Source organism: Typopeltis vanoorti, chromosome 10 (assembly GCF_054136105.1).
Source record: "Typopeltis vanoorti isolate ZY-2024b chromosome 10, IOZ_Tvanoo_1.0, whole genome shotgun sequence".
NCBI classification, from domain to species: Eukaryota; Metazoa; Arthropoda; class Arachnida; order Uropygi; family Thelyphonidae; genus Typopeltis; species Typopeltis vanoorti.
The window spans coordinates 85,680,365-85,695,913 of NC_143558.1; the positions used below are offsets into that span (position 1 = coordinate 85,680,365).

The 15,549-nt window shown below is 36.1% G+C and overlaps 1 protein-coding gene across 5 annotated transcripts in view; it reads right to left on the reverse strand.

Annotated features, from left to right (window-relative positions):
- The window catches only part of LOC150102559 (echinoderm microtubule-associated protein-like 2), a 373,793-nt gene that overhangs the window by 292,542 nt on the left and 65,702 nt on the right, over positions 1-15,549 (reverse strand). For 4 of the 5 annotated variants that reach the window (XM_090399817.1, XM_090399815.1, XM_090399819.1 and 1 more), the window contains exon 4: positions 10,057-10,131. The exons of the other annotated variant lie outside the window; for it this stretch is intronic. In XM_090399817.1, the coding sequence (XP_090255943.1) occupies positions 10,057-10,131 (75 nt within the window). The remainder of the gene's footprint in view (positions 1-10,056; positions 10,132-15,549) is intronic. 5 annotated transcript variants of the gene reach the window in all.

The window sequence follows — 15,549 nt, forward strand, 5'->3', positions numbered from 1 at the left end:
CCCTCAAGTTTTTCTATAATTTTCAGTCATAAGAAATTCTCATATACTCTTAAATACTCCTAATTGAACCAAGAGATACTAAGAGATCAGAGTAACAAAATGAAACCAAGTAATTATGTTTCATCTCTCATTTTGTTGCATTTAAAAGCAACCATAGGTACTCCAAAAGAAAACCAGATAGTGAAGTTCTTTTCATTCATAATGTTTATATAATTTCTTCATTCTTTATTTTCATTGCAATAAGTCCATGGGAGACCAATGTGTTCCGATCGCTAATAATTATAATAGTAGAAAGGATATTTTATTTCAGAACAGTATGCAAATACATATGGTTTAATCAGAGATTGTATTTAAAAAAAAAGTCTTTACCTATAGGAACCTCATTGCTGGGATTATTAAGACTTGACTGTTCAAGTGTTAAAAAAAAAGGAGTAAAAAAACAATAGCGATGAGATAGAACAAAATAAAATGGTTAAGAAAAGAGAAGGGGGGGGGATATTCGTTCAGCCTTAGTAAAAGTAGAACCTGTTCTCCCCTCCCCCCACCTACCCTCATTTGTAATAACCTCAGATTGAGGTGGTTGGCAAAGAAAGAGGATAATGGAAAATTGGTTTTATACCACATTATGGCCACTGAAAAACACATAATGAGCCTTCAAAAAAAGAAAGGAAGAGAAAACTAACACATTTATCAAGCGTCACATATGAAATATGAATCAAGTAAGTCACTAACTATTCTATTACAATAATCATTAATCGATAACTGGAGGCTTGCAGTAGCTTGGAAAAAAAAAAGTTCCATGTAAAAACAAATACAAAAATATAAAAAAATTTTTTAAAAAATATATCCTTAGCCCATTCATGGCTAAACTCTGGTTCTAATTTTAAACATCATAAGTCAGCCATTTTTACATTTTATAAAACTCCCAAAATATAGTTGTTTTTTTTTTTGTTTCATTCTTCTCCAGATTTCTACAAGTTGCATCATCCAACCAAACAAATCTGGAAATATAGTTATTTCTTGATGCTGTTTATGATTTCATGAGAATTTTAGTCCATCAAAAATGAAAATATTTATATGGGGTCAAGGGGTTACATTCTTCACAGATAATGCTATAGTCTCAATCAATCAAGTGATTTTGACCAAATTGGAATACAGCTAATTCTGACATGAAGGTCTTCTGAAAAAATCAGCCATAACTGACTAAAATATGAGGGGGACATTGAAAGGCAGGATCCACCTCAAACACCTCTATAGGCTGCATCATCCAACCATTTTTGACAAAATTTGGTAAATCAATAATTTCCTAGATTGTTCAAGATACTCTCTGATGAATACTTGACACAGTTAGGTCAAAGTGAAGTTGTAAACAAGGGAGGGTAGATGCCGATAGTCACCATCCTCATCTTTTTATCTAAAAAAAGTGATAACTCATAAAAAACATTACATTATGTAAGGAAATGAGCCAAGTATACTAATACAGGCTGGCCGCGGTTTAAAAGCAGCTGCTTAGCTGACATTACTATAATTGGTGAGAATGTAAATTCATCTCTGAAATTCAGACAATACCATAACAGCAGCAACATCACCAATAGTTCTTATAAAATATTTTCATTAAAGCAACTGCAGCTTAATCTACTTCCCCAGTAGCTGGGCTCTTTTTTTTTTTTTTACATGTAAGATGTTTTTATGAGATTTTTTTTCATATCAGTTCCATACATGAAAAGGTATAAAACTTATAGGACATCAGTGCTGTGGGGGAAGGGGGGGGGGAATAAGACACACATGAGAGGAAGGAAATGGAATTTATACAATTACTAAGAGAAATTATCTGAGACAGCATGTGATGGAATATACTAGGAGTTTGAGTGTGCTCAATCTAGTAATTGCAACTGAGAATTTTCTATGACCACATGGTCACCAATTGGTGAGAGTGATCATATGGTCGTGACCCTGGGAGGTAGCTAAATGTGTGGAATTTTCAGTTAAAACATGGTATATGTGAAATTACAGGGATGGTAAGTAAGTATGAATGACCAGCTTAAGAGATTGCTTGGATCATTGCCATGTCATGTGAAATGGGGGGGCTGAATGTTGATAGTGTATGGGAAGTAATGGCAGACTGCATACCTAGAGTCAGATGAATAAATTAAATGGGAGTTAAATGGATGAATATCATTATTAAGCTTGAGCTGCAAAAAAACAAATAAATAAATAAAAAATAAACAGTTGTGGAGAGAATTTAAGGAGAAAGGTGACCTACAGGTACACGAACAGTACAAGGCAGAAGCCAGAAGGGTAACTACTGTGGTAAGAAAAGCAAAAGCAGATTATGAAAGGAAGATGTCAACACAGGCTAAAGAGAATCCTACACAGTTCTTTCGAGATATGCTGCAAGTAAAAGAAAAAATGTATATGGCAGAATGATTTTAAGGAATGCCGATGGTAGGAAGGTAATTGAATCAGTCGAAATAGTAGAATTACTAAGCGAACACTTTGCAAGAGTATATCATCCAGGTGGTGATATTGCAGAATGAGAGAGAGCCAAAGGCTTATGTGGGAACTGAGGTAAATGAAATGGAGGTGCATAGCATATTACAGAACCTTAATGTGAATACAGCTGTGGAATTCAATGGCATATCAGCTCGAGTTTTATGTGAAGTGGCAAAAAAATTGTCAGTGCCCTTGACTATCAGCTCTGGTTAGTCCCGAGGGACTGAAAAGAGGGAAAAATAGTTCCATTGCATAAAGGAGGCTCTAAGACTGATGTAGCAAATTACCAACTGATCAGCACATCACGAGATGTTAAAGTATTGGAGACGTTGGTCAAGAGCAAAATACAGGAATGGGTAGATGGAAATGGGTTACTGTATGGCAGCCAACATGGTTTTGTGAAGGGTAGGTTATGCCTCAGTAACTTGCTATGTTTTATAATACAGTGACAGCTGAGGTGGATAAAAGTAATGGGTTTACAGTGATACTGCTGGACTCTGCAAAGGCCTCTGACAGGATACCACATGGAATTCTAATCAGTAAACTGTAGCACATGGGGATGGATATAAGGTTGGTAAGATGAATAGGAGGATAGTTGATGGAGAGATATCAGAGAGTAGTTTATTCAGGAGTTGAGTCCAAAAGAAGGCTTGTGAGTAGTACCATGCTGCAAGGTTCTGTTCTAGAACCACTACTGCTTAATTTGGACATTAAAAATATAGGAAAGGATCTGAGAGGAACTGTTCAGTTATTTGCTGATGATGCAAAGTTAGGTACAGCAATAGTAAATACAAATGATGTCAAAATTTTGCAGGATGATTTGGATAGATCGGCAAACTGGGCAAAGGAGAATAGATATCAATTTAATATGGCAAAGTGTAAGGTTATGTATTTTGAGGTGAAAAATTACCAGTTGTATACCATATTGGTGAAATTGTACTCCAGGAAATTGATGAAATCAGAGACTTGGGATTGTTAGTATATAGGGAGTTAAAGTTTAGGGAGGCACATGGCAAAAGTGGCTAAAGCAGCTCATCAAATCACTTGGTTACTGAAGAATACTTTGAAGCAGGTTATTGTTCCTCTTTATTGAGCCTTGATAAGACCCCATCTTGACTACTACATGTAGATCTGGGCACCAGGGTTTCTTGATGATGAGGAGGTGGTGGAGAGGATTCAGAGGCAAGTGACCAAGATGGTAGCAGGTCTATGGAATGAACCTTAATGAGAACAGGTTGAAGGTTTGTGGATTACAGAAACTGATTGATAGGTGGAAAAGGGATGATATGATTGAGACATACCAATTAGTGAGGGGTTTTTACAAGAAATTTTCAGAACAGGTCTGTTGGTAAGAGAAATAGGGGCCATCCATGGAAACTGAGTAAGAGCGTAGTTAGCAAGGGTTTAGAACCAGGTTTTTCAGTTGGAGAGTAGTGAATGAGTAGAATAGATTGCCAGAATCTGTTGTGGGTGCCATGACTGTGAATAAGTTTAAAGCAAAGTATGATAGATACTGCGCAAATATTGGATAGTTCTTGACATGATGTTTAGGACCTCCCTCGATGAGTCTAAGGACTCCTTGGAGTAGCCCGTAATAATAACAATAATATACATCATGCGTATAGAAGACATTTATGGATCCAATGTAACACACACACACTTCATAGTTAATCTGCTATATACATATATATATATATATATATGTGTTAAAGATACCAAGCTATTTTAAACCTGGTTTCACTCCATTTCCCAAGTAAGCAAACAGACAAGTAAGTCAAGTTTGCGCCTGGTGATCTGACACGTAGTGCAAGACCATATATATATATATATATATATATAAATAAATGGGTCCATATGCATCAGTAAGATCACATCTTCAAATCCTCTAAAGCCTATTGAATAAATAAGTGTTATTATAATGAAAGAATTGTGTACTACACTACAGTCGTGGCTGTAGTATAGTACATAATTCAACTGCACCATATAGTGTTATATTCTGTGAAAGCAAAAGGGACTCGAATAAAAAAGCAGTGATGGAAAAATTACAATGTCAATAATATCATCTCGAAGAGCTATCAGGGTCCTGACTGGATACTGAGCTGCTACAAATGGCAGCTCAGTCCCACAGGATTTGATAAACTCACAGTGGTGATGACCACATTAATCATGAGAAATTACCCAAATTACTACTTAAACAAGACATCATAAACAGACATTAATGGATATAAAGTAAGGAGCAGAAAATAAAAAAAAAATCAGAAAAGTCAAGGAATAGTAAACATAGTAACTTGGAATGCAGAAGGAATGTGTTTAATGTAGTGATATATGTGATATCAATTTGAGAACAATTTCTCAAATGTTCCTTAGAATAAGGAACATTTGAGAAATTAATCGTGGAAAATTCACAATCCAATAACGAACCAAAATTGTGCAATTTTATTTTGAAAATTAGCATTTGATTTTAGAGTTATCCAGATCTGACAGCTCGTGACATCTTCCTATTGGGTTAACTGAAGGAAAAGGTATTCTGTGAACAAGCTCCAGACAATCCAACAGCTGAAGTAGAACATTTGTACAGAAATTAGGATGCTGCAGTGAAAAACATTAACTGCCATTGAAAATGACATAGAAGGTGGTGCCCATATTTGTGAAGATTAAAATGGAAATCATTTATGTGATGTGCTTTTTAATAACTATTTAAAAAAATCTCCAGGTTCTGTGTTTCATTATAACAAAAAAATTAATAAATATAATTAATAAATAAAGAAGTTATTAAATGTTTAAACCCCTTCATGACCTATGGGTCATCCTGTGTATACACACTGGTGTCCAAAAGCTAAGGACAAACTACATTTTTACCTGTATGTGAAAAACTTTTCATAACCACAGCAAATGTGAACATACATTTATTGCCAGCATGCTAATAAATTATAGTACACAAAATTTGTGTTATAAATTTTGTACAAATTATATTGCAGTGTGTTTCTGGCAAAAGTTGCAAATTTCCTAAGGACGTAATTAAGGAATTAATGTACAGTGTTTAGAGAAAACTATATGGACAGACATTTCAGTATGGAATATGTCCACCCCGACTGAGACACAGCTCTCACAATGTCATACCATGCTTAGCACCAAGTAATGCAGAAGTTCTTGAAGCAAACTGGCCCACTCCTCCTTCATAGTAAAGATAATGTCATGTTTGTTTTCTGGAGGAAGGGGGGCATCGAGCAGCAATGCATTTCTCTATTGAGGCATCTCAAACGTGTTCTATGGGATTGAGATTTGGGGAGTTAGCCACTCGATTCAATTAATATCTTCAGTCTCCAGAAGTATCACCACTGCTCATGTACGATGTAGTGGAAACTGTCATCCATAAAAATGAATTCAGAATCACAGAACAATAGAACATGATGTTGAAGAGCTTCATTGCAATATCATTCATCAGTCACTTTTTCCAGCACTTGCTCAGTGCATCTCACCCACACCATGATCCCGACACTGTCATATGTATCTCTTTAACATGTTCAGGTTGGGGCAGTAGGAGCTCACTTGCTGCGAACCTAACTACCTGGCAATTTCATTCCTGCATGTCATCGAATGCTCCAATTTTCCTAACATTTTCTTCGATTGTAACTAATCCTGCATTGTGGAGAGGGGGGGGGGAGATTGGTGAAAATTATTATTATTATTATTATTTGACACCTCCAGGAGTCCAAAGACTCATCGAGGGAGGGCATCTGTGATATTATATGTGCACTTGTGTTATAAGTATCTGGGAGTGGAGTGAAGCATACGTGATCCTATAAACTCTAGATATTCATATTGGAATTTATGATGGGCATAATTAAAAAAAAAAAAAAAAAAAAAAAAAAAAAAAAAAAAAAAAAAAAAAAACTTGTAAATAGATGGACAGGGATTTGTTTGAGAAATATAAATCACTAACAGTCACAATACTGCAAATGCAAGAAAAACAAGTAATTTTATTATATCACTTAATAAGGTACCATAAAGTCTGTATAATATATTTGTCAACAAATACTGCAATTAGAGACAACTGGAATAAAAACGGCACTATCTAATGAAACATGTCCCCTGCCACAGAAACTATACTGCATAGATTCAAGCAAAATCGTTTGTTGTATTACCACGCACAGCATTTAACTAAAAATAATTGTCCTAACATTTGTCCAAATTTTCAGTTACATGGAATAAGTGTTTGTACGATTGCATTTTAAATTTCGAAGTCATCAAGCCAGATCACAAATGCTAATTTCATATAAAATTCTACTGAAAGAGTTGCAACTAAAATATGGCATAAATTTTGTGTCAGTGAGGCTGCCTGCCAGTGCAGTGCAGAAGCAGCACACAAACAAGTGGTAATAAAATTCTGTCGAAAGGGTTGCAACCAACATGGCATATAAATTTTCAGACAGCTCAGCCCGCCTACACGATGTGGAAGCAGCATAAAAACAGTAATGAGAAGTCCCGTCGGTACAATAAACGTGCAAAACACTTCCCAATGTGAACATGTTAAAGAACATTCTCGTGATGGTAAGAGCACCACTTTCATGCCAGATCAAGTCTCATCTAGAATCAGAGAAAAGACTAAATCAACTTTCATCTGTAAAGAGTACATTTGCTAAGAGGTCGCCCTCACTCTATGTGAAGGCGACCTCTTAGCAAATGTCTGGAACACATTCCACTGGTTCAAAATTCTGCCCAGAGCCTGGATACAACATTATGTGAGATTCCAAACTCTCTGGCTTTCTTTTTATTATTCCTTTTTTTCCCTATTTTACCTTGCAGTGTCTAAGGTTTTTTCTATTAATTTAACTGCAACCATACTCAAGGATAAGCCCTATGCCACCTGGTGCATCCTATGTCTGTAGATGCATGTGTTCACAGTCGGTTTGCTGGAGGAAAAACCCCCTGATAAACTGGGAAAAAACCCTGCAGTTCACGTCCAAGATCAGCTAACTTGGTTATTTCTGGGAAAGATCCTAAGCTCCTCACGTCGACGATGAGAATCGAATCCAGGACACTCCTTCCCCAGACATATGGTGGTGGAGCAAGTAACCACTTGGCTAACCGCATGGACCCAAACTCTCTGGCAATATCAGCAATTCTGCGGCTTTCAAGCTTTCCAATAATTAATCCTCATCTAGATGATGTCTTTAAGACATTACAAGACATCTGAATTTGTAACTTCATCCCTACATGAAAAGAGCTTTCTTCAAACACAATTCACTTAATGCAGCTTTTTGCCTTTTATCGTGTTGAGTGCTACCACATGACCCCTTTTGTATGCAATTCAGAATTTTGAATGTATATATGCTTTCTACTCAAAACTGTCAGTTACACAAACTGCCACAAGCTGATTCACCTGAATTTGCAGTTGTAATCTTCAAAAATAGTGTTTGTCCTATATATATAGGACTATCTTTAAGGAGGCCATATAGTACACAGACTAATTGGTTTCTGTGCTGTATTTAGTGATACAATAAGGCTACTTGTATTTCTAGCATCTACAGTATGGTGTCTATTGGAGAGAAGATGTTTTTCACTATACAGACATTTTCATTCTTGTCTTCTGAAAGAATAGCACAGTGAAAAAAAATTTGTTTATTCCTGTGAATAAAAATGAATCCTTTATGTTTTATGGCAAGCACAAGCACCACATTAAATAAAATATTTCCTAATTTCTGTTTTTGCAGTGTTAATTCAAATTTTTTTCTATGTTGTATTTAAATGTTAATAAAATCATATTTAATATTAACTTTGTTAGGTTTTTATTTTTACTTTATTATATGTAGTAAGAGCATAAATTGTTATGTGAAACTTTTGTTTCAGTTTAGCATACATATAATATGTGATGTGTACTTGGTTGCAATGAAAATTTAATTCCTAGTGTGGGTCATGGTCAGAAAAGTTGGAAATGCACTACTCCACATCACTGGCATGATCTAATATGCTTCTCTCACAATTTTAGCAAAATATTCCCAAAATTTTAGGTCTCTATCCACCATCGCCAGATCCCTCACCTCCTGCACCTCCTCTAAGATATCACCACCAATCTTAAATCCTGAATTCCATCTTTGCTTCCCAAATTTTAAAACCTTAAACTTTGCAACACTGAACTGATAACACCATCCACTTTCCTATTCACCCAATATCTGCCTACTCCTCAGTTCTTCCTAACTTTGCATTATCTGCAAAGAACTGCATATCATCATTCAAACTTTGTCCAATATCATTAACATACAAATTAAACAAGCAGCAATCCCAAAACAAATCCTTGTGGCACACCACTGGTGACTTTTCTCTTCTGGGATATCACCCCTTCCCCATACATAAATTGCTGGCACAATCAGACAGCCAATCTCTAATCCAACTCCAAACATTCCAATTTAATTGTCTGCTTGTCATGTGACAACCTATCAAAATCCTTTGTAAAATCTAAATATACTGCTGTGCATTTATCTCCAATTCATTTGTCATCATGTTATAAGTAGACTGCAAAAATATCATCTTCCATTTTCAAACTCATGTTGTCTCTCAGAAAGCTGCCATTGCCAACCCAAATTCTGAATCTTAGTCCTCTCTAACGCTATAACTACTACTCCAAACAAACAGATTAGCCTATAAATTTGCTCTCTTTCCACTGCTTTATGAACTAGTCTAGCCCAAAACATGTTAAAAAAGTACATCAAAGCTGTTCTCAACTCCTCTGAATAATCTCTCAAAATATGTAGTGATATATCATCTAGTCCTACCTTATTAACTACTTAATATTAACTGTTCATTTTCTCACATACCACCTGCTCACTTACCATCAATAGCTGCTGCTCCTTTCCCACTGCTCTGAAGTTCTACATGATGTTACCTTCATGAGGATGAAACATCTTTACATAATGCTCATTTATCATTTCAACTATATCTCCTCCATGGTTGTCTTTCTATCATTTTCACTAACCAATATCATCCTTTCTTCTACTGGCCACATATCAAAAGTTGTTGTTTTTTTACCTTATTTACTAACTAACCTCTATTCTGACCTCTAGTGAAGAAGGAATAAATAAACACACACACACACACACACAACTATCTCAGCGCTAGAATCCAGTTCTTTAGTATCTAAGACATATCAGGCCAGCATTAAACTAGTGGATAATATGACTCGAATATTCTATAATCACTTATAAAAAACAGAACCCCCAGCTCTGATGTAGTTATTTTCTTTTCGGTGTTATATATGTGTGTTGTTGCAAATATACCTAGCTGGAGCTTATAGAAACTTTTCTAGGAATTTAAATACAAAGCTGTAATTCTGATTTTTTTTGTTATTAAAAAAAAAAAAAAAAAAAAGCACAAGGAAAAAAAGAATAATGAGAGAATAGACTACATATCAGAAATCACTTATAAATCAAGAGATGACAGATATGCAAAAGCATGCAAACAAAATATGTATGTGGGTATGTGTGTATATATATATTCTCAACATAACTAACTGCCACCACCATTATACTAACTAAATTCTAATATGTCATTAATATATGTCATTACCCATGCCTAAGTTGAGAGGTGGGGCTTCTTGCATGCAGATTAAATAAAGATCCACTAGTGAGACATCTAGGACTACTGGATGGGAATAAAATATAACTCATAAAACACAATCCAAAACTAATCATCAATCCATACATCAAAATGTATATATAAAATAATTTCATGGTTTTTTTTTTAATATTCAAAATATACAAAAAAAAAAAAGATCATTGTCATGCCTGATATTTTTTTCTAAAATAAATAAAACAGAAAACACACACACAGGTGATGGACAAAAAAATGGAAACACTGAGCTATTGGGTCACATTATCAGTAGTTGCAATTCAGGATCTGTGACGCACCAAAGTCCAAACACAGTTGCAATTGATATGCAAATGTACTCCCAACATTCCTACAGATGTGTGTATAAAAGCAAATGGAAGCCTGCTGCCATTTATTGCATGTTAGAATAGAATCCAGGAAGGACCTCAATGACTTAGAAGAGAGTATGATTGTTGGAGCCAGGCTGGCAGGTGCATCTGTGACAAGAACAGCTGAAATTGATCATATTAGTTGAGGAACAGTCTGTAAGGTTATGTCAGCATGGCTGTCAACAAAACAAACATCATCAACGAAATCCAATAGTGGATGAAAGCACTTACTGCAAGAGAGGGACATTCCAGCATTAGTGCCCTGTACCACAAAAAATAGGCAGGCTACTGCTGAGCAATTGTGGGAAAAATTCAACACTGGTTGTGAGAAACCCATTTCAACAAAAACTCTGCATCGGGAACTACATAGAGTTGAATATCACAGTAGTGGGTTGACTTACACAAGCCTTTGATCACTCGTGCCAATGCATGTCATCAAGTCCAGTGGTGCAAAGATCATAGGCAGTGGACTACACAACAGTGGAGGGATGTGATATGGTCCAAATGCACGTTCTCACTTTTTGTTGCAAGCAGACGAATATGTGTGTGGCACCAGCCAAAGGAAGTTTACCAGCAAGAGTGCTTGTTTCCAACCGTGAAAGGTTTTGGTGGTTCTGTAATGGTCTGGGGTACATTCTCGTGGCGTGGTTTGGATCCACTTGTTGTGCTGGAAGGCAATGTGGATGCTGTACGTTATCTTTCAATCATAAGTGATCATCCCATGTTGACACTTTTCTCCTATGCAGCCAGCCACGTTTCAACAGTATAATGCTCCTATTCATCGAGCAAATGTGGTCATTCAGTAGTTTGCGGAACATGACAGTGAGGTATCCTGTTTGCCAGGGCCATCCCAATTGCAAGACTTAAATCCTATAGAACATTTATGGGACATTTTAGAGAGAGCTCTCAAGCAGCGTTTCCTGCCTCCAAAGAACAAAGGTGAATTGATTCAGTTTCTGTCAGATGAATGGGATAAAATTCCTCCTGTCGAGTTCCAAGTACTAACGGTCTCCCTCAAAGCATACGGGCTTTACTAGGCCCACAGCAGACAACACCATATTAATTGAAACGTGTCACTGTTTCCATTTTTTTGTCCATAAAGAAGAAAACATTATAATTACATATTAAATGTCTTCATGTTGTATATAAAATATTCTTAGTATGGTATTTGGCCACTCTTCAAAATACTACTATTATTAAGATTGATTACTTAGAAACAAATCCTAAAAGTTGATTAACAGAAATGTAGGTTTTAAAAAAAAAAAAAATCTTATTTCAGCAATGTTTCACACTACTAAATTTATTTCCCCCATTAATAAGGAATTTTCATATTTCTAGAATGTATAATATATAAATACTACTAAATAAATAATAATACATAAATAAGTATCCTAAAATTTACTTACAATATTTCAGAGACAAAAACAACCGAGTCAGTCATTTACTTAGATGCTACATACGGTACTGATATAGAGTGATTAACTCCATATAAATAATACTTTCACTTACACCCAGATTTATCCATACATAAAAGAAGCTTATTAAAGAATATGAACAAATAATAATTCTGTATTTTTTTTAATAAAAAATCTCATAAAATTTACATTACGTAAAAAAGAGCACATCCTGTTCCCTAAATGTAACTGAAGTTCAAAAATTTATTTTAATTTTTACCTGGGGCCAGGCCTAAAAATAATATCATTTAATATTGAAGGTTTCTCCAGTGTCAAGCAAGATCTCATTGCAAATATTTGCAGAGATACTGCGATGTGCTCTGCCTGCAAGAAACTCACAGAGGAGAAGGTGCCATCCTGTTCCCTAAATGTAACTGAAGTTCAAAAATTTATTTTAATTTTTACCTGGGGCCAGGCCTAAAAATAATATCATTTAATATTGAAGGTTTCTCCAGTGTCAAGCAAGATCTCATTGCAAATATTTGCAGAGATACTGCGATGTGCTCTGCCTGCAAGAAACTCACAGAGGAGAAGGTGCCGCAAGATCTTACATCCATGGCATGAAACTCAAAGAAATACCCCACGATAAACATGGTAGCGCAATATGTACAAAAGAAAACTTAATCCAATCACATTTAAAAATATCTCAATCACCTCAGTCTATAAACCACCAGAAGAAGCTTTTTCCTTCCCTGACATCCTCCTCAATTATAATGCATACATGACTAATGTTGTATTAGGTGACTTTAACAGCCATAGTGTTAACTGGGGTTAAACAAAGTCCAACGAAGATGGAGAGCTTATTGAAAAATGGGCTGAAAACCTTTCTCTAAACCTGATACATAATCCAAAACTCCCTGCATCTTTCAACAGTGGCAGATGGAAGCGAGGCTATAACTCTGACCTCATATTTGTTAGCTCAAAAATATCCAACATTTGTGTTAAAAAGATTTTAAATCCCATTCCACATACTCAACATAGACTTATAATGCTTCAATTCAACCCAGCAATTATGCCTAACACAGACCCTTACAGACGACGATTTAATTTCCAAAAAGCTAATTGGAAGGGTTTCGTGGAAGATTTCAACTGCTCCATAGAACAAGTCCCTCCAAACCCTCAAGAGTATCCTGAATTCATAAAAATACTGAGGAAAATCTCCACCAAACACATCCTCCCCAAGGATACTGCACAAACTACATTCCAGGCCTTTCCAGTGACATACAAGCCCAGCATGCTGATTACTTACAACTTTACAACACCAACCCCCTTCTCAGAAGAGACTATCCAAGCAAGAGAAAAATTATGCTCCAAGATGGCAGAGGAAAGGCGTTCCTCATGGAAAAAAAGAAATAGAAGCCCTTGATATGACCCATAGTAGCAGAAAGGCATGGAACTTTATCAATAGAATTAGGAAGGATTTCACTAAGTCATATGAGTATCTGCAGGCAACAATTAATCAAATTGCTCACCAGCTGCTGCTGAATGGAAAATTCCCTAAAAAAGCACACAAAAAATAAGATACTTAGAACCCCCAAGTGAGGAACAAAATACGATTAACTCAGATTTCACCATCACTAAACTCAACGCTGCCATAAACCTAGAAAATCTACAGGCTTGATGATGTCAGTAATGAACAGATTAAACATTTTGGAACCAGGACTAAAGAGTAGTTATTAAACCTATACAACACTTCCCTCAGAACGCTAAGGATACCAACTATTCTGGAGGCATGCCAAAGTGGTGGCCTTTCTGAAACCAGGGAAAACTCCAACAAAAGCAAAAAATTACACACCTATATCACTACTCAGCAATCTCTTTAAACTCTATGAACGATTAATTTTGAATAGGCTACAACCCCTAATCGAATCCCATCTTATTGCTGAGCAGGCTGGTTTTAAACCAGGCAAATCCTGCACATCACAAATTCTCCACCTCACTCAATATATAGAAAATGGTTATGAGCAAAAACTAGCCACAGGAGCAGTCTTTGTAGACCTAACTGCAGCATATGATACCATAAACCATCTCACACTCAGAAATAAAATATACAGAATAACTAGAGACTATTGCCTTGTCCTCCTGATCCAATCACTTTTGGAAAACAGACGCTTTTACGTGGAACTGGGGGTGGTAGGAAGAGCCGCTGGCACCTCCAAAAAAAATGGCCTCCCCCAGGGAAGTGTGTTATCACCATTACTTTTCAACATCTACATCAATGATCTCCCCATCTTTCCAGGAACTAGAAATTTTATCTATTCTGATGACTTTGCCATAGCTACTCAATCAAAAAATTTCAAATCCATTGAAACTATACCATCACTTGCTTTAAATAGTCTAACCACATACTATACCAGCAATCAACTAAAACCAAAACCCTTGAAAACCCAGACTACCCTTTTCCACCTTAACAATAAGGAAGCCAACAGGAAACTACAGATTTCTTGGGAAGGCTCTAATATAGAACATTCCTGGAACCCAATCTACCTCGGTGTGACTCTCGATCGCACCCACTCATATAAAACACACACACACACAGAAAAAACAAAGGCAAAAGTGAATGCAAGAAACAATATAATAAGAAAGCTTACCTCCTCCAAATGGGGTGCAGACCCTAGCACACTAAGAAGAATAGCAAAGGGCTTAGCCTTGGCCCTTTGCTATTCTTCTGCTGAATACACCTGCCCAGTATGGTCCAGATCCTACCATGCTGAAAAACTTGATCCAGCATTGAATAAAAGTTGCTGCTTAGTTACAGGATGCCTAAAACCAACACCACTAAAAGACCTGTATACTTTGGCTGGTATTGTACCCTCTTCAATTCAAAGATCTGCATTCTCAGCTGACGAAAGAAGCAGACAAATGAATAATGAACGCCACCCACTATTCAGCCAGACCACAGTGCCCCAAAGATTAAGACCCCTACATAGCTTCCTGGCAAACCACCTAAAAACCTCCCAGAGACAAGACTTCAACAATGGCTTGCACTATATCCTGAAAATAATACTGGTATTCCAACAGCCAATCATCTTCCACGTGGTGCCCATTTGGACTGGAATACTTGGAAAAGGCTCAACAGACTTCGAACGACAGGATGCTGCAAACAAAACCTCATCAAATTGGCTACCTCACTAACCAAGACAATTGTGAGTATGGGACAACCCAGTCCATGGAACACCTTCTTTCTTGTCCCTTTCTTCCATCACTTTGCATAAAAGAGGACATTATATACTGCACAAAAAGAGCAGTTGATTGTGAAAGTTATTGGAGAAACATCTGACCATATTTATTGTATATAAGTTATAGTTTCCTATGTATATGTATAGTTTCCTTTTTTTCATATTTAATTATTATTCCCTGTATAATTCACCTACCAAATCTAAGCTGATCTCATTGTAACGTATCCCAATTTGCTGAATAACATATGCATGTAAACACAAGAAAGATATTTAATTAACCAAATATTTCGATCTGGAAATGGCAGACCATCTTCAGTGGCACTACAAGAACAGTTTTAAAAAAAAATACAAGGTGAAATACTAACAATAGATCATTTAAAAATAGAACAAGCCGCATGATGTTATATCACTAAGTATTAAAGGGAATATTTTTAAGCAGAGACATGATTG